Here is a 20,827-nt window from a genome sequence, read left to right on the forward strand (position 1 = left end):
CCTCTTCACTTTCAGCCATCAAAGTGGTATCATCTGCATATCTGAGACTGTGGAAAGCTATTACTAGTAACAAATTGACCATAATGGGTGTATATAGGAAACAATAGTTTAAAGGAGAGAGATGCTAGCACATCTGGAGAGCATTTTGTGTATCTTCACATAAAATGGCTGCTAGATATTTGCCTACAGTATTTACAGAATTACTGCTATTGTGGATTTAGCTGATTACAAACGTTTCATTTACTTAAAAACAAAATGGGTACTTACAGCTCAAAGAAACATTCCAACAACCAACTAGGAGATAAAGAGTAATTAGTACTCACAGCTTACTTAAATAAACTGTAATAATTCAGAACATTTTGTTCACTTCTATTATAAGCAGAAGATTAATAAGCTAATGGAGCTAATAAATGTTATAAATCAAGCATGTTGCATGTCCACTATCAAAACCCTACTTGCAATGATTTTATTTTCTTTGTAATTGAATGTAATTTTGAATATATTTTTTCTTAGTCTTCATAAGAACATAACAAGTTAGACAATCATTGCATAATGGTTCTAGCAACAATTCATTTGACAGGACCCACTAAAATCTTGTTACCATGATATATGGGATAATTGGCTTATTTTAAACTTAAAAGAAACAAGACCTGGCATAAAATGGCACACCGTGTTTCAGACCCTGCAAAATGAATGTGAGCATCTAAAAAATTGAAACTGGAGAAAGGGATAACTAGTCAGTTCTCTCATAAACTGATCTAATCCATTCCTACAACCAACAGTAAGGTTTATCATTTATGAGGCACATTTAGCGTCTTCTAAATGGTTCACAAATATTAGTTCGTTGTAATTCTATATGGTAAATAAATTTCAGAGGTGAGGCAGAATCCTAGAAACATCACTGGTGAAATGTTATCTCTGCATCCTATTATAGGCCATGAAACAAGATTGGCACGGAGAGTTGAATCCTTCCCCAGGCATCTTCAACAGGTAGTTGATATCAAAAGGGATGAGAACAAACCCAAGTCCCTCTCTAATGACATGATCTAACTGCAACGACAATTGCATCAGGGCACTTGGAGCACTTTGAAATGATTCAGTGGGAATAAATGGGGAGAACTTTTAAGTCAACATATGGTGATTAACGATGGACAAAAAGTAATGTTTACTCTTTGGAAACCTTTATGTTCACCAGATGGTTGATTTTCTGACTCTATGTTAAAATCAGTTGCAAAGTGATCCCATGTTAGACTAACTAGAGCTGAATAAACAGTACTTGAAAGAATCCTTGAAATAAGTCTTTCATATAGTGCTTCATATTTCTATAACAACAAAAAACATATATTTCCCCTGCTGCATTTGTTTTATAAATCTTGCATCAGAATAGATGGTAGATGAAACACACATCAGATACATTGGACAGACTCCAAATTCTGTTCCCTATACCAAAGTCTCTCATTCATATAAAAATTGTTGCATCCTTGAATTTAATTTCCATATCCCAACCCTCAAACCAGTAAGTACAGAATCTTTAATTCAATGTTTTTTTTAAAAAAATAATCATAATAAGCCAATTATCTGTTATTTTATCTGCCTGGAATTCCTTTCCAGCACTTGGTGATATATATCTTCCATCTGGATTAGAGATTCAGATACTATATATAGTTATTACTTGGTAGTATCTTTCTAGAGGACAGCCTCTTAATTCCAATAATTTCACAAGAATTTACAAATCTAAACATTTAACTGTGGATTCCAAAAATATTCTTCAAGATAAGATTCCTAACAGTAACATGAATAAAAAGGACATATTAAAAATATTACATACATACATACATACATACATATTCTACTATAAGAGTGTGTTTCAGTTTAAGTGTGGAACTTGACAGCATTATTTGTTACATTGCAGAAAGCAGTCTATACTGCTGTCGTCTCTGTCTTGCTCGCTGTCTGAGCCGTCGAAGTGACATGCTTATAGGCTGCTTTCCAAATTTCTCCATGATCTCTTTGATTCTGGCCAAGTTGGTTTTGCTGATTGTGAAGTCACACTGGGTTGCACCCATGACATATCCTACAGCACAATTTTTGGTGGAAGTGGTGTAGCCCTCTGCTTTTACACCGACCACATATTCTCCTGGGTTTAGAAGCCGCCAATAATCTCCATTGTTGGCTGTTGAAGAATCAAAGAATAAATATTTAAATACATTTGCCTTAAGTTCCATCTTGTTTTTGTTTTAATATCAAAAGGCTTACTTTTGCTTACACATTTGATGATCATTCTAGGATTGCTATTAAGGACTTGTTTAGGAATTAATTATCTTTGAGGCTGGGTTGCTTTTAATCCTGTTAGATTTTACACCTACCTTTAGTGTATAGCATAATCATATATATTGAGTTACTTTATTGAACTCTATGTTTCATATTTTCCCTTCTGAAGCTAGTGGGAAGTTCTGAGAGGCTTTCAAAAGTCATTTTGTATGACAGAAGGAACAGTGGAATTTTTGGATGCCTTTATAATAATCCATCTATTTGACAATGCAAGTGCAGTTTGCACTTAACTATTTGACAAGTGCAAACTGAATGTATGAGAGAGAAAATGAAATTGAATACAGTTGGGGTCTTTCTCAGTTCTGTTCCCTGAAAAATGACAAATGAGAGACTGCAGTAATGAGGTGGACCACTAAGTTTTCAGATGTCACAAGATGTTCTTTTTTGCTGGTACAAATTGAGACACTTAACCTTTTGGAACCTGCATCTATTATACATAAGCAATTTTCATGATAGGCTTGTGGTTGTTCCTAATAACTGTGATTGGTCCATGATACAAACACTATATACAAGACTCAGATGGCAAATCCATTTCCATTTATTTCTGAAAAAATGGATGTACAAGCTTTATTGGTTGCCTTTTAAGGGAATTTGCATGCATGCAGCTGGACTTCTATCTTTATGGTAGATATTGTCATGCAGAGATTTAAAGTCTATATCACACTTCATAGCACAGAGTATAAACCGAGTGATACATATGTATAAATCCATCTTTACTATTACTGAACTAGGTTAAATCACCGTTAATGAAAATTTCTTCTGTAATTTTTAATGGCTCTCATTCAGTTTGACAAACTTAAGGTGCCACAAAGTTGTGAGGTGAGAGGGTGTGAGAATAATTTATTTGGTTGATTTTCCCAGAAGACTAAGCATCAGTTTAATCTATAAAGCCAGAAAATATAGAGTGTTAGATTTTAAGTCCACCACTTTCAATAAAATTCAAGAGATGTAAAATTAAACTCCTCTAATGTCTGGGTACTATGGAGCCATGGATGCATGTATACACATGTTGTTCTGAAGGCTGGATTATTTTGGCAGTGAGATTAAAAATAGAATATATTTGCAACATGTGCCTATTGTGAACTTTGCTATATAAAAAGAAGCAGTATTGTGAATGGGTCTTGAACATGTAATTCTCTGTGATTTTTAATACTACATGCATAGTGAATTTCCATAAGGAGATATTGTTCCTCAAGAGATCAGACAGAAGTAGAGCAGTGGATGCAGGGGCTAATTTTCCCAGATGTACCACTATGCTTGTTTACCAGATTCTGTTCACTTGAGTACAATATCATGGACTATATCAGAAATTACTGAGCATATTATATTTTATCCTTTTGCTTATGGCAGAGAGCATAGGGAATGGCCTTGAAGGACAGCAGGAAAAGCGGCTACCAAGGCAATGGTTAGATAAGAGGGGCTTGAGCCTGAGCCAAGAAAAAAAATTGAGAAAAAATCTCTGACAAGCCCCTCCCTAGTTCACATGAAGATAAAGTAAGGGAGGGGAAAGTACATTGAGACTTTCAAGATTCTGTTACTATAGCTGTTACAATAAAAGTTGTCCTGACTGTATGGCGTTGGTTTCTTAGTCTGGTCTATCTTGTTGGGCTGGCAAAGATAGAGCTACTTAACTTGACAGGTTGTGCATGAGTTGGCAATGCAACTAGCTTGAAGTTCAAAAATATGTGCTACTACCGGTTGTACTGTGGATCCACCCTGGCCTCAATCAGTAAAATGCAACCTTAATAAAGCTGTGGTCTGTGTAAATCACTGTTGGATGTTGGATGTTGGATGTTTTGGTCTCTTTTCTCATTTTCTTTCAATATAGAAATGTATATTTACCTGTGCGGACATCATGGTTAACACCTTCTATGGAAATAACGGCATTTGGAATTCCCTTCCCATGCTGATCCCTGACTATGCCCTTAATACCACGATGCACCTGTCAATGAAATGATAGGAACAGATATACAAGCTCAACATCAATAGAACAAACAAAAAGGAATTACATGCTGCTGACTGTTTTTCAAGGCTGTATAATTCACCATGGGCTAAAAGCCTCAAACAAATTAAGCAAGTTTTCCTCATTTAATTCCTACATAAAAGGAAAAGAATCTTTGGAGTGGGGCAGCTATAACGAATCTAATCACCATCACCTTCACCATCACCATCATCTCAAGGAACAGGTGGTTGCCAATGGATAAACAGCTTCAGAACATGTGATATTAGTGCTATTATACTGAAGATGCACCAGCTCAGCCTTTAGAAGGTGGAGAGAGCATAAATATTGAGAAATTAATGGATGGACCACCTTATATGATATATAGATGGGATTCCTTGTGTTGTGGCCAAAACCTGTCTGCCAGGCTCCCTTTGCTCAGATGAAGCAACCAAATCACTCTGAAGATACAACATAATTTTATTTGCATGCATACAAGCAATTATACAGTATATACTGGACCCCCACCCCCAGCAAAACTTTGATAGTGGCTGTGAGCAAAAGCAGAACCAGAGCTTATATACCCACTACATTACAAAGGCAAGACAAAGAAAAAGGCAGACACAGTGGAAATTTCAGACATTGGAATATTTTAAATAATCCCATCTTTGTGACCTTATTATTATTTACCCCTTCCTACTTGATCAGCAAGCTAGCCATACTATCTTTGAGATATGGTCAGTAAATAGAAACAATCTGGTTTACTGGGCCACAGGTTCCTGACCAATTCTTCTCCCTGTCACCACTCAGGATCAATTCAGCTTGCTGTGAATGTTTTCTTACTTTCAGTAGTTCATACGTATTGGGGTGGGGGGGCATTTCAGAGGTCTGGAAGTGAATGCAGCTCATATGTGTTAAACCTTTTACCATCACACTTGCATATGTAGCCACAATTGAGGAGGCTATACACAATCTCCTGAAAGTGTTTTGGGATTGAAAGTATATCTAGCAACTGTTAATAAGGAATACAAATTTAGGTTTACCAAGGAAGGTTTATAGTGTTATAAGACAAATAGATTCAGATCATCACAGAGGTCACTTAGTCCAGCCCCTGGTACAGTATTTCAGACATAGGCAACAATAATGGTCTGTTGCAGCCAAAATGAAAAATAACATACATAAATATGGGGAGAAGAAGTAACTGTGAATGTATAGAAAAAGAGGGTCATGTATAGAAAAGCAGGGGTACTTGGTGCTGAGGATATGTGAGTATGGGGTATATGCATTTCACAGTTTCCATCAAGCTCACATATTCAACTTTTGTGAATCCATCCTGACTTGATTTTAATGGGACCTTTGAAATACCAAAAGAGAGACAGTTTAGTGTATTGGTTAAGGCACCAGGCTAGAAACCAGGAGATTGTGAGTTCTAGTCCCGCTTTGGGCATGAAGCCAGTTGGGTGACCTTGGGCCAGTCTCTCTCTCTCAGCCCCAGGAAGAAGAAGGCAATGGTAAGCCACTTCTGAAATCTTGCCAAGAAAACTGCAGGGACTTGTCCAGGTAGTCACCAGGAGTCACTGCTGACTTGAAGGAACAAAATCATCATCAACAACACCATCATCATCATCTGGTTCAGTTCGAAGGGTCAGTTAGAGGGCAGTCTATAACAAGCTCAGAAGTAACAGAAACAACATGGAATTTGGGAGACACTTCAAAAGGCTACAAAGTGCTTTAAAGCCATGTAATTTGGTTCACTGCCTGAGTTTTTTGTACCCTTGATCTGTGAATTTGCACAGCCATATTGAATATCTCTTCCAAACTCTTATTAATAATATAATGACCTGCATTATATTATGTTTGGAACATAATGGTGATATAATGAAGGTCATTAAATCTCATATTTGCAGGGGCTGCTCTAATTACATGACATTAAATAACTTCTTACTGAGTTAATAGAGCTCGATCCAGAGTTTCCACTTTTGTTCAACTTATTATTTAAAAGTGAACTCTACGAGATGACTTAAATAGGTGTAGATAAGCAGATCAGTTATTGTTTGTATGTTCTCTATGAATAATATAAGCTTTGAAACATCGTTTTAAAAATATTGTCAGGGTCAGAGATATGAAAAGCGATTAAACCCACTGCTTCCACATACTTGCTAGAGTGGCTTCTGGAATGTAGCTTTTCTTGCCTGTACTAAAATAGCCTGATTTTTTTTCGAGGAGGGGGGAGGGGGAGGGGGAGGGGAGCAGGGTAAAAAATAATGTTATAGTACTTTTGAAGGCTAAAAATTTTCACTCATGCCAATACAAGCAAAGTATATTTCACATTCGAAACTTCCCTGGGAGAGCATCACCAAACAAACAAGAACATGGACATCTCTCCAGAATCATGAGGATTGCATGAGGAGCAGGCAAACAACAGAGAACAAGCTGTGTTAAGATAAATGACCCCTTCTCTTCCTCACATTTAGTTTTTGATCTTTAAGCACCATTGTTTATTACAGTTAGCTGGCACTTTAGTTCATTCAGTCTAAATAAGGTTAGACCTGGTTAATAATTAGACAGGAGATCATCAAGGTCTAGCTGTAAGCTAGACTGGAAGCTGAGGAGAAATACCAGACACATCCAAGAGCAAACCACATCTTATTGCTGCCAAGAAAACTACATGGATGCGTCCATGTAATCACGAGGAGTTGAGCTCAACTCAAAGGAGTCTTCATTTTGCCATTGCTTATGCAGCCATCGGGGGAGTTTAAAAACAAACAAACAAAAGCAGAAAAGTGAGGACTGAGCACTCTTTGTTGCCACAGAATGCAGTGCGATTGTTGATGAAAAATAAATTAGAAAGAATTTCTTGTAGAGGTAGGGAGAACAGAGGAAGTGCCTGAAATTGGAACAGCAGGACTTTTTATTGTGATAGTTCGCTGCAGTTCACCCTGGTTGTGATTCTATTCCTTCTAGTGTGCCTAAGGTTGTCCATATAGAGCTTTATACATGAAGACCTGTCCGAGGTAGTAATGATGCTGGTAGGAACCCTGGTGTCTGTGGACACGCTGCACCTCTAATCAGTTCTCTTCCTACTGATGTCTGTGAGCCTTTGCCCACTAATTGGTCAGAATGGTGAGGAGAGGAATGGCTGTGGAGGAAATTGACTAGTGACAACTCTGATCATACCCACAGAAAGTCAGCTGATCTTGCCTCCAAAGTGACAAACCATTATACACCTTGAAGCTATGGTGGGATGGTGTCAGCTGAAGGAGGAACCTAGTGCATCTGATGTGAACTTAAAACTGTTTCCTGATATGCTGGGGATGAGATGAAAGCAATACATGTGACCAAAGGGGAAGATTGGTTTTATCAGGGCACAATTGGGTCATGACAAAGTGCAGGAATGGTTTTCTGCAGAGACTGTGCAAGCAGCAAGGGAAGTGGCAAGGTATTACTGGGCTCCAAATTTTTTTCTGGAGGTTAGATTGCCTATCCTGGTGGAAGATAGGTCCTATTATGCTTTTGTTTCTTGGCTGAATTGTAGTGTATGTATTCTCTACATGGTCCTGTTAATGATAGCTTTCAAGCTGCGTGCTACAGACCATGTGGCTTTAGTTTGTTGAATATTGTTGGCACCTTATCAAATGTAAATACAAGCATTGTGCAGTGTATTAGGAAGAGAAAGATTCTTCAAGCCAAGTAACCAGAAAAATGCAGATTTTGTGTTGTTATGGGAAGTGCTCAAGAAAATCACACTGTGTGTTGCTCTTTGTTAGGTTTCTGCAGCTGTATCAGCAAACTGGAAAAAAGCCTGTTTAAACTTTTGCTTCCTACAGGATTTTAAATATGCCACAATTTAAAAAATTAGCCCCATGGCAACTTTTCTTGTAGGTTGGATGATGTGCATTATTATTAAGATGGGTTACCCATCCACTTACTAGGGTGAAAAATAAGGGAACAAAGAGCTTGTTTTAAATTCCTACTGTCCTCTGTAGAAGATCATTCAAAACATTTAGTGGTTATCCAATGCTCAAATCCAAATACTTTTTTCATTTGATGCACACTCCTGTAAGGTCTCCATGAGATAAAAAAAAAAACCCCAACAACCCTGATCTCTATCCACCTACCTTTTTTATGTCCAGATGCTTCTGTGTCCCATTTACAGCCAAAAATGAGAAAATAAATGTTAGAAACAAAGGAAAGGTGGTTTGCAAATGGAATCTGAAGCACTTCTTGAAATTTGGCCCAAACGAAAGAAGGATGGGCTCTAAAAGCAGAGGCCCAAAGCAGTTCATTTGAGATTTGGACTAGGTAGAGCAGTGTTTCTCAACCCTGGCAACTTGAAGATGTGTGGACTTCAAGTCCCAGAATTCCCCAGACAGTCTTGCTGGATGGGGAATTCTGGAAGTTGAAGGCCACACATCTTCAAGCTGCCAAGGTTGAGAAACAGTGAGGTAGAGAATTAACCAACAGGGTGAGTGGTGGAATCAGATTTAATTTCTGATGCTTCTGATGCTGTCAACTTGCTATCTTTTATTCCTTATTTTTCTTTCTTATTTTTTTCCCTAGTGCTTTTACTTGTGAGCCGCCTAGGTGGCATACAAATTTAATCAATCAATCAATCAGTGCTGAAGGGAGGTGATTTAGGTGGTGTGGTAGGAAGTTTCAGGTGGGCAGAGAGAGAAACAAGAGAAGAGGTCTGGGTGTTTGGATGGAGGGTATGCATTATGTAATAATGGAAGTAAATGAATACAACAGAGAGAGAGAATGTCTCTGGAGTTTTTCTGAAAGAGAAAAAATAATGAAAGAAGTGAAACTTTTCTGCTTGCTATATTCAGCCACAACTCTCAAAAGAGTTGCTGTGTGAGTAGGTGGCAGTAACAATCAATCAATTAATTAATAGATTTCCCTACCAATGTGAACAAGGCTTTTTCTACATGTTCTGAATTTGGAACTGCAGAACTGGCTATGGAAGCCATTTTTCCCACATATGTATTTATGTATTGGTGAGTAGTGATGAAAAATATTGATTCACAACACAGATTGAAATGTCCATTTGTCTGAAAATGAAAACAAAACCTATGCTTTCTGGTTCCTGAGAGAGCACTGTTGGCAAGAAACTATGGTAAACAAATATCACACATTCCTGTTAAGAATTGCACTGGAAACAGATCCAAACTTAACCAGCCAAATTGCTCTGCTACTTACCTGCTCCATGAAAACGATAAGTGACTCCCGGTTATTTTCCCATTCTTCTGGTAATTCACTTTCATGAGGATATTTATCACAGCCAACATATATAGATAGTTCAAAACAATTTGTATGTAGATAGCTAAAGTCATTTATGCCTGTCCATGCAATGAAGAGGACAAAAAAGGAAATTATTTTTATTTCTTCTGAGACTAAATATAGTCATTTTTAAAATAAAGCATTTATCCTAAATAGTTACAATGGATTGGTAAAATGTTTTAGAAAATACATGTATTTTAAAAGATACCAGTAACTTGATTAAAAGGAAGTCACATAATATTAAATCAGCTTTAATGTTTTTTGTTGTGGAACGTTAAATTAGGCCCATAAAAATATGGCTATGATCTGGCATGCAAATGTCTTACCTTTATAGATTTGAGGACATGTTCAGAGCCAAGTTGAAATAAGTGCAAAGCCAATATGCATAAATCCAATGTACAATAGATTTAGGAAACTGCGAACTTCTTTTTTACTACCACATTGATCAGAAGTTCAAAAGCTGTCTTCCCTTAACTGGCAGATACTACAAACTGATGGTTAACAAAGCAACAAACCATCTACTGGTTGAAATGTACTGCAGAAAAGAGCTTCTCCAATAAAGTTACTATTATTAGAGGAACAGTATTTGCAAAATTTAAAAGTTAAGAAATTCTCAAACTCTCAGATTTAAAATAGCCATAAAATAAATCCAATTAGGGATCAACAATTTGAATAAATATTTGAGTGCTAACTATCCATCATGTACATATTTATAATAAATCTTTTTCTAGTGGAAAACAGCCTGATCAAGACATTTGGAAGTTGGATTATGAACAGAGAAGATACTTAATCCTTTCTGAAGTGTAACTTCTAAACTTCAACTTGGCTCTCCTCAGATGGATTTGAAGGAAGGACAAGGATAATTTCTCCCTTCCTACCATTTTTCATCCTGAAATCCTCACTTACCAAAGCTGTTATTTTCCTAGAGAAAGTAGCTATCACACTTTCATTATATGCACCTGTTGATAATAAGTTATTCTATCCCTAAGATTCAGATGTAACTAACAGCAAAGATTCATGAATCAGAATAAGCTCACGAAAACTTACGCTTTTTAATTCAGTTTGTTAATCTGAAAAATGCTACCAGACATCTCCTGCTTTTGGGTTACCACAGACTAAGACAGCTGTCCTCCCGCAAGGTCTACAAGGATTCATGAGTAACAGTACAGGGCCAATGTTACATAATACCCACACTGGTGTCCAAGCTAGTTCAGGAGCACAAGGACACATGGTGAGAACCACTAGCTGGATTAAGTTCATTCTTGGGCACTTCTACCCAAAGTCTTTGCCCTGGCCAGAATCAATTCTGTGGACTTCTATATTCTCATGCTAACCTCTGTGTTCAATAAGAGAGTTGATGTCAAATGGTATATTCAACATGGCAAAAAAAGGATCTTTCCATTGGTAATACTGAAACTCTGCATATCTTGGGAGAAATTTGTTTCTTCATTGATCGGATTTCTTATCACATCTTGTCTCCTTGTTCCTGAGCTTCCACAGATTATTGTTTCTCTTCATTGCAAAGTTATTGCTTCACAGCTCCATCCAGGGTTTTTTGTTTTGTTTTCTGGTATATGACAAACACACACACACAAACACACACACACAAATATACACATCTGGCTGTGCCCATTATAGAACACAGCTGGGATTTTTATGAACTGTTTTGACCGCAGATCCTTACAATCATCTTTCCATTTGCAACACTGAAAATTCCACATAGCTTGTGGGTGGTCTGTTTTCCTTTTAGCAGAAGTTCTTGCTTCACCCTACCCCGGGGCTTCAGCTGTCTTTTTTGTTTTTTTGGAAATGAGTATAAATATATTTTGGAAATGTGCATGTGGGTTAACCACTATTAACTGGCTCTCTAGCTAGGAATCTAGCCATATTTATATATCAGCTCTAGAGTTTAAATCCTGTATCTCTTTCTGTCACCCATATGTAGTGAGAAATTTTTGCAACCCATTTTTCAGCCTTGGATATTGAGGACCCCTGCATACTGTTTTGATAATGATCGTGTCTTGACTCAAACCATTCACTGGTCTTGCCAGCTTCCGCCCTCACATCAATATATTTTAACAATTCTTAGATTCTTAGATTCCTTTATTTTATAATAGTTTAAAAAAAGTTTAAAAAATAGTTAAAAGTTTAAAAAATAGTTTAAAAAAATAGAAAGTTAGAGCAAAATAAAAAAATAAAAAATCACATTAGCATACAGGAATACTCAGGTATTTAATGAGCCCTAAAGTATGTTCTCCAGGGTTGGATTATATAACATAGATGTTGATTTTGGGGTTGATTCAATGATTAAAATGTGAGAGCACCAACTGATGCAGCTCAGCTAAAATCTTCTCCTTTCCCAGTTAAATGCCAAATGTTTGCAGATTTTAAATTAATATTTTGCAAAAAATGAATTATAGGCTAAGGTTTAAGCAGGCTCTCAAAATATCCTGAAATACTGCATAAACTATGCTGTCATTGCATGTACTTATCCATGTTCATTTTGAAATGTTAAAGAAAAAGTTCACATTTCTGAGACCAGGTCCTATTGTCTCTGGGAATGTAAGCTTAGGAGATCTGAAACAATATTTGTAACTTTTTGAAATTATATTGAATATTAACTCAGTTATTGCTGTTTGGATTGCATAACCAAAGGAAAAGCAAACTCAAAAGGTATTTATTTAGTTCATTGGAAGATTATGATGAAATATTATTTATTTTCACCATCTTTCAGTCCAGTGTAAGTTCTGGGTTCTGGGTTCTGTGTTTACAGTAGACCAGAATGAGTTGAGGTGGGTGATTTCCTGAATTTCAGAACAAGTAGATAGGATGAGAAACTGGAACCAGTATTTTGGAACTCACATTGCATAAAGATACAAGACTAATTATAGCAATTCAAAAGAGATAATTAAAAATAACTCAGAGTATAATACAGAAGTAAAATGAATTTAGTATACTAAATCCAAAGTAGTATTTGCCATTTAAGAAACAGTATTTATCAATGTGGTTAAAATCAATTCGTAGTGTTAGCTGATAGCAATATAGTTTAGTGGATTGATTTATTGTTAAGTCGATTGTCTTTTTCATTGTTAAGTTGGAGAAATGGATTTGACTGAACTAGAGATATCCACTGTGGTTGGGTTACAAATAGGCAAGGGTGGAAAAACCTTTAAACAGAAGGCAAAAGAAGTAGAGGGATTTTTTTCCATTCCTGTTCTACAGAGGGGCCCAAAACATTTTGCTTCCTAAGACAGAATAGTGCAGTAATGAGATCCTCACCAACTTCAGAGTACCCAATCTCAACCAAGACATTTTGATACACAAGGCCCCAAATCCTATAAAGACTTCTCTCCTCCAATGCAGTAAAACACAAACCACATCAATGAATTTACTGCTCTTTCCTCACTTAAACAATATGGGGCTTGGGATAGCTATTCTCCTCTACCATGGCATCTTACCTTCTGTCCAAAGAATGTCAAATAACTTCAGAATTTCAGTGCAATTCATATCCCTCCTTTCTAAATATCACACAGACTATATATGTATGTACAAGCAGCAGCACATGTAAATGTTGGTTATTCAGTAATGTATTAATATAATTGTTCTTGATTGTGCTAGCCTAATCATGTTTGTGAGAAAGTGAATAGACAGTCTTGTCCTTGGTGACATCTAATTGCACCATGTACCTGATACACCCTTAGATGCCTGACCCCACCTGATTCTTTTTTTAATGTATTATGTGATAGGCATTCTTTTTTAAAATGGGAAGTTAGCATACCAGTGGTACCCAGAAGAACCCACTGTCAAATTAATGACATGTGTATGATATCATTGTGCAACTAATGTAATGATGTTGCATATAAGTGATATCATTTGCATGATTACATCATCATGCACCTGTTATAATTTGCCCTTTACATGCACTCCCTCCTCACAGCTTTGGCCTCAAGCATGATAAGGATATTTCTGCCCAAATTATATAGATGGCATTTAAATAAGCAACATGCAGAACAGATGAAGCTTTTTAAATATTAGATATGTTGTTTGTGGAGGGCATATTCTAAACAGGTAGCTGAGAATGCTCAGAGGAGCTATTCTTAGCTTTTATCGGGCAAAAGTAGGCCAATATTTATTTTTGGCAGTCAGGTGTTTCGCACTAAAGCCACAGTTCAATTCCTCTGTGCTCCAGCATTTATTTACAAGAATTACAACTTTTCCACAAACGGGAAAATTCAGTCTAATTTCTGAAGCTGCGTCCCAAATGCAGCATCACATCTATAGTCAAGGCAGAGAGCAACTGAGGTGGGAGTTCCAGCTTTTGTATCTTTAACTATTTTGTACCTTTGGCTAAAAGGATTGTTTCTCTATCTCGTCTGGCCCCTTTAATTCTACAGAATGGGATCCAGTCTACCTAGGAAAGACTGCTGGAGAGAAAGGCTCTGCTTTTTAGCCACAACTTGTGGTAATCATGGGACTCTATAAAGCTAAGGCAATGAATAAGCAACAGGTCAGGGTCAGGGACACCAAGTTATAAAGAGACCCAGCACAGGTGCCTTGATATTAAAGTCTGGATGTTAAGTAGAAAAGGCATACTGCTACAGAGCACTTTTTAATTTGATATTCATTTCTTTGTGTACACAAATTTTGGGCAAGACTTTTACTAGGACCCTCCCACCCACTTTGGTTGCAGGCAGATTTAGTCAAATTCCATACCTGATATGCATGTCTATGCGGTAAAGGACAGCTGGAGTCAGCCAACACATTCCTATATTGTTCCTGTTATAGCACTCCCACTGGGAATTCTCTTCTAGCTAATTATAATTGTATTGGTTGATTTGTGGAGCTCCTCTGATTTTAATTATGCATGATGATAAGTCCATGGGTTAGGAATGTATGCTTTATGTTTTTCTGTTTGAAGTTTTTGTGTTTCTAATTAAAGATGGTACTAAGTTTTTCCATCTATGTTTCTGGGCCCAATACTTTCTTAGACTTCCTTAGAAAATAAAATAGTAGGTGATTGCAGTCTAGTTCATTTTATAGTCTGGTTTGGAATTGTGCCTATCTGGCCAGAAAGACGGTAAACTGAGTTCATGGAGACTATTTTGGAAAGTTAACTGAATGGTATGGAGCAAACTCATCAATTAATCATTCAGATATCTAAAAAAATTGCATTCACTAGATTGGCTATGCCCACTACAGTAGCCATTTTGTGTAAATTGTGCATGACAAACACTCAACATTTCAGATGTGTACATCACCTCTAAAAAGTTGAGGATAATTCCTTAACTACACCAGGATTACTATCTATCAGGAATAATAGCTTCATTGCATATTGCTTCTTGCTCCTGCAATTCTTTTATTCACACAGATCCTTGTTATTGCAATGCATACATGGGTTATTGCATTTTCCTTCCTTTAGATGCGTATTAAATAGACCACATATAATTTACATCCACCGTGCCAAAAAACATGGATGAGGAAAGCCCAACAACAATCAAGACCACAATGCTGAACATCTGGTACCTCTGCCTTAGCCCAGGAACATTTTCCAAAATTCAGATGGAGACAGTTATTAAGTCTTGCTTCCATGCTGTTAAGCAGGTGACTGCCACTCAATGTATAGTTAGGACAACAAGGCAAAAGAACAAATCTGACCTATTTAAACGTTTGAGAGGTTTTTTTTAATTTTAATTTTCAGCTACCACTTACTTCCTGCCACAGTATGCCAGGAAGCTCCATTTATTGTTCCATCCTCCTTCTGGAAATCTTCTGTATGGCATACTCTTCGCCGAGCATCTGTCATTAGTCGGTGAGTAGAGGCATATGAATAGGCCAGCCATCGAAACACGTGATCATCTGGAGTGGGTGTGTGTTCCTGTGTCTTCCAGACTGACCGGACCATATCATAGGGATAGGCAACTACCAGCTCCCCTCCTTGTAAGTTCCCTCCAAGCACAAAAGGATTCTTTTCCATCCATGCTATCACAGCTCGTGTTTCAACTGCCACCTGAGAAAAGGAGAAAATAGAGAATTATTAAGCCAGCTGTTCAAGAGACAAAAGTAACTTTGAAGAATCTCTGAATAAATAGACACAACTGCAACAAAGACAACATGGTGCATTTGATTTTTCACATTGTTTTGGTTGTGGTGTCTGGAATAGTCAACAAATGCAAGCAAAAAATGTCAAAGGAAGCTAATGTCTTGATAAAAGAAATGTAAAAGGAAGTTTTAGCAATTCTTGCTAAATATGATCATAAACATCCCAGCATGATCAAAATCAGAAACAGATTGTAACATATATGATTCCCAAACCACCTTGGAAATAAATGTACATACCATCTGCTGACAGAGAAAAATAAGGAGTCACTAAAATAAGTTTTGAGAAGGTTTAGATTCAGATTTGGAAGAAACCCTGCTTAAAACTTCATGTTTCCTACTGGATTCATTTCTGGGTTTATGCCAAATCTGCACCACACGTATTCTTTCTTAACAAGAATACTAGCTGTTTAAAAATCCCTCTTTCAGCAGGTAATAGGTAGCTCCCTCCTTACATCTCCTGAAATTGGCTATGTTAAGTTACAAGAAACAATGTTCGGCGTTGATATATGACAAGGACAAACAAAGTAACAATGTTGCATCTTCTATTAATAACAATTTACACAAGTCACTGTGGCATTGCCACTAGCAGTATTATTGAAGATTGTGGTTGTGGGGTCAAAAAAATGAAGTGGGGCACATAAAAGAGGGCAGAGCTTCAATCACACTGTTGCAGCTGCCATTTGGCTTTTTTAAACATCATATTCTGCAAACACCCCTGGTTCTTGTTCCATTGGAACATTTTTAACCCAAAGTTATCAGAATGATGTGGGTAAAAAAAATCAGCTATACATAGATTATAAAGTACTTGAAATCTGTGTTTTAGATTACAACACTAGAAGTAGATTACAGAAAGGTCAGCAACCTTACTTGTAAAACATTAAACTGTAAACATATAAATTATAAGCACTGTGATATGCTGTGTACTGTTTTATGTATTAAGCTCAATTAAGTTTATAGTGAAAAGAATGAAATAATTTTCAACTACTCCAAACTACTTGATATTTATGTTTGTAGAATTTCTACTTACTGTAGCATTTTCAGATAGATACCATTCTGGAATTGGAATTTGATGATTTGGGACCTTTCTCAGAAGCCTTCTATGATCTTCAGATTCCCAAAGGAGTGTATTTAAGTCTGGGAAGTTATTGTTGATATCAATACCATCCCGAGTCCATCGTCCTAAAGACCAGCCTCCTAGTTCAGAACCCTATAATGCAGTGATCAGATTATTTAGCTTATTTTATAATTGCAATTACTGTAGGAATATAATGACATACTCTATGTACCTTTCTTACAATAATAAAACTAACCTCTTATGTGCATGATAAAATCAGTCATTTTGGCTATGAAGTTGGATTGACCAAAATATCACATTCTTTTGCATCACTCTTTGTTTTCTCAACATTATAATTTGAACAATCAGGACACCATGTCTAACTTAAATCCACATTTCAACAGGATGTAAGCATGACTAATTTAATTCACATTTATCCCCTTATTCCCAGCACTTTCACATTTTATTGGACATCTTTCTCAGTACGCTTTTGGTTATGATGCATCTTTCTTTTCTCTTCTCTGTTATTATTGCGATACAAATGTCCTAATTTCTATACCATTTAATTTGCAGCAAAGAATGTGAATTCTGTCAAAACATAAAATGCCACTTTGTAATAAAAAACAACATGGCATTGTAACTGTATTTGGAGGCAGCCCCAAATGAATTTATGCATAATTGATTCCCAGAAATGTGGTGCTGGGATTCTGTCACAATGATTTTAGCCAGAAATACTAATATGATACCTGATAAATTAATGGAGAGGGAGCGGGTAATGGTGGTAGTTCTACCTAACCTTGGCTGATCCTGAAAAATTAAGCAGGGTTGGACATGGTTTTAATTTGGATGGGAGATCCTCAGGACATTCCAAGGCCATAGGCTACACTAGGAAGTTGAATAATATCCTGAAAGAAAGCAAGGGAAAACTTCTCCTGCATCATTGCCAATGAACTACAAGAGCATGTCCATGAAAAAACAAGGTTGGCTTGAACAAGATTTTAGATACATAGACTGGGGCAGCTGTGGCTTTCCAGATGCTACTGGATTTTAACTTCCCCCACCACTGGCTCCTGTTGGCTGAGCTACTGGGAAATGTGGTTTACCCACACCTGAATATCCAAAGGTTCCCTACTCCAGTTTAAGAAATTTCTTCCTCTTATTTTCAAATGCAGGACAATTCTACACATATTTTCTTCAATGTAATAGCTGCACAAGATCAAGGAAGCAAGAATTATATAGACTTCAGTAAGATATCTTTAATGCTAGCCTGGAGTAAATACAGTATCTTGGAAATTCCTGTACTGGGAGTTTCCAACTCTCATTTATAGTGAATTGGCAAAATCTCTTTGAATATTTGAGATGCCACCTGGGCTGAGTTGCCATTTATAAGATAGGTTGGCAATTGGCATTTCTACTCTCTCTTCCTCCCCACAATGGAACACAGGTTCCATTTCTTCAAATATCTAAAAACTTGTACTCCAACTAATTTTGCTCATCTAAAAGCAGAACAATCTTAAATGAAACAAAGAAAGGATAAAGAAACATATTTGCTAATAGGATGGCCAGATTTATTCAAAATTTACCTAACAGCCTTTCTTTTGGTACAACATTCTGTTTCAATTATACAATGTGCAAATATATATATATCTGAACATTATTCTACACTTGGCTATATTAAGTTCATCAAGAGAGATTGCTCAAAAGTTAGGAGCAAAGTGTCACTGCTTGGCAGATGACAGCTTAAGTTTCCTTCTTTTTTTTCTTCTGCTGATCAGGAATAGAGAAGAACAACCCATTGCAAAACACAGAGATCTTCTTGCATCTCTCTTTTTCTGTTTTGTTATTCGGCTTTTCTCGTCCTAACATCACCTTACCAAGTGAATTGCCTTTTTTCCATTCAGAAGTGGACTGGGTGGAAAAAACTGCATTATACTGATTCAATAATATAGAAGATGTTCAACAAGATGATACCAAGAGACCAGGTGGGGTGGGAGGAGATTTTACACGTTCTATTCTGTTTGTAAATGCATTTGTATTCCCTATTAAATGTAATAACTGTTTTGATTGAGAACATGGGGATAAAAAAATCAGGAGCATAATAATATTCCTGTAATATACTATCTTTAGAAAGAATCAGCATAGCTAGTTTAAAAGCAAGCAAGAAAAAAAAAACAGGTTCTTTATACCCAGTTTAACAGCAAAGATCTGTCTAAAGAAGGTCTTCCTCACTGCTTCTTCTGACCATTCATTTTTCCTTTTAATTGCACTATATGCTACATAGGCATTTTTGCCACTGAAGAAATGTTTGACCAAGATGTCAAGTTAAGTGAATTACTGGGGAAAAAAAAGACTAATCAAATAATATCCAATAAGAGCTGTCACAAAAATCTCCTAAAGGTCCAAACTATTCCTATTTTGACATTAGAATCTTGGTATATCGATGTTATTTCAAAATACAATGCTGGCAATTTGGAATCAACATTTGGCAGTGGGAACTGCCTACAGTGATTACTTAAGGAAATGAAGTAAACATAAAAGAGCATCTCATTTTGGGTTATATCCAAATTAAAGCAAGCCCCAGGAAAAAGATGTGGCTCTAATTTCTTATGATTTCTAAAAAATGGACAGCAAAATGTCAGACTGTTTTAAGGTGGAAACACATGAAAACTGCAGTGATATCTTATGATATGCATATTACAGTTAAAAAAGAAAGAAATTCCCCCTCCCCACAAACTGAGCCAGGCTGAAGCACCTGGCAGACCTTGGATTAATACTTAGATGAATCACTGCCAGGAAACATTGTTCTGTAAACTAGATTGGAAGTCGGTAAGATGGCAATGGGAAACCACTTCCATATTGCTGCCCCCCCTGCCCAAAATTACACAGACAGTTTCATGTAGCCACTAAAAATTGAGCGCTGCTTGAAGGTGTTTTTATTTATTTATTTATTTAGATTTGAAAATAGCATTTGTCATGATGTTTTACCACTTTACCCCTTCATAGGCCTCTTCATATCCATCTGGATTGATTGAAGGAAGAAGATGAATTCTAGTATTCTCAATGAGATGCTTAATGCGCAGATTCCCAGCAAGATATTCTTGGCAGATGAACTGCATTAACAAAAGCAGTAGCTCACGCCCAAGCACCTCATTCCCATGAGCCCCTGCCATGTACCGAAATTCAGGTTCACCTATTCAAAGGAAAGAAGTTGGTAATCAGTCTAGTGTCGTAATTTCTATCAGGGTAAAGGTGTTTATCAGCAGCTTCATAAAGCATCTCAGTACTAAATGTAGGCAACTAACCCCAAAGCACTACATCTGGAACATGATCTATGAACTATTTCATGGGTTTAGAAAATAGATTTGTTAGTCATTCAACTCAACTAACTCAGCTCAGCTTAGCTCAGCTCTACTCCACTCTCCATCTCTTCTCTCCTTCTTGAAGAAACAAAATCAAAACATTATTTGGGGAGTGGGAGTATCAAATTGCTCAGAAAGATTTAATATCAGTCATTTAATGGGGATTCTCCTATTTCACTTCATAGAACCACAGAATCTGTCCACAGGGGTCTGAATTAACTCGGGATGTTGAATAGGAGCTGAATCTGAAGCACTAAAATGAGCATGTTTTTAGACATTAGTCATATTATTCAGTTGATTTAGGCTTTTCTTTAAGCTGTAGGAACCATTTAAGAACCATTAGAACCTATATTCTAATGTAGCTAGAATAGTTGCTTTTAGCAGAAGTCTGAAGAGCTTTTTATTTTCTTTCTTTAAAAGCTTTGTACACAGTATTAATGTGTCAGTTTAGTCATTCTGGCTGGAGATTTATTTACTGATTTATTTATTTATAAGACTTATATTCTAGGAACTGTAAGACCTATCAAATCTAGAGGGCCAGGATGGTTTGGGTACCTAGATGAATAGACATCAACAACAAGAAACTTAAGTACATATTTCTGAATATTAAAGATTTCATTATAAAGAAAACTTTATAAATCTGGGAGATTTGATCCTCATCTTTGGATGGTTTCTATTTCTATTTATCTTAATTATCTCTAAGCAGGAAAATATAATTAAAATTTCTCCCACGTACTGTATTTTGCAGTACTGGAAGTCCTATAG

General features: G+C 36.6%; 1 protein-coding gene across 1 annotated transcript in view; it reads right to left on the reverse strand.

Annotated features, from left to right (window-relative positions):
* Positions 1-436: 436 nt before the first annotated feature.
* Positions 437-20,827, reverse strand: part of CPXM2 (carboxypeptidase X, M14 family member 2) — a 79,712-nt gene continuing 59,321 nt past the window's right edge. Inside the window, exons 9-14 of the mRNA XM_063307304.1 lie at positions 19,697-19,893; positions 16,677-16,856; positions 15,260-15,557; positions 9,470-9,609; positions 4,174-4,273; positions 437-2,173 (exon numbers count right to left, since the gene is read on the reverse strand). Of these exons, the coding sequence (XP_063163374.1) occupies positions 1,902-2,173; positions 4,174-4,273; positions 9,470-9,609; positions 15,260-15,557; positions 16,677-16,856; positions 19,697-19,893 (1,187 nt within the window). The 3' untranslated portion in view covers positions 437-1,901. The remainder of the gene's footprint in view (positions 2,174-4,173; positions 4,274-9,469; positions 9,610-15,259; positions 15,558-16,676; positions 16,857-19,696; positions 19,894-20,827) is intronic.

This window comes from Candoia aspera, chromosome 6, assembly GCF_035149785.1.
Source record: "Candoia aspera isolate rCanAsp1 chromosome 6, rCanAsp1.hap2, whole genome shotgun sequence".
Taxonomy (NCBI): domain Eukaryota; kingdom Metazoa; phylum Chordata; class Lepidosauria; order Squamata; family Boidae; genus Candoia; species Candoia aspera.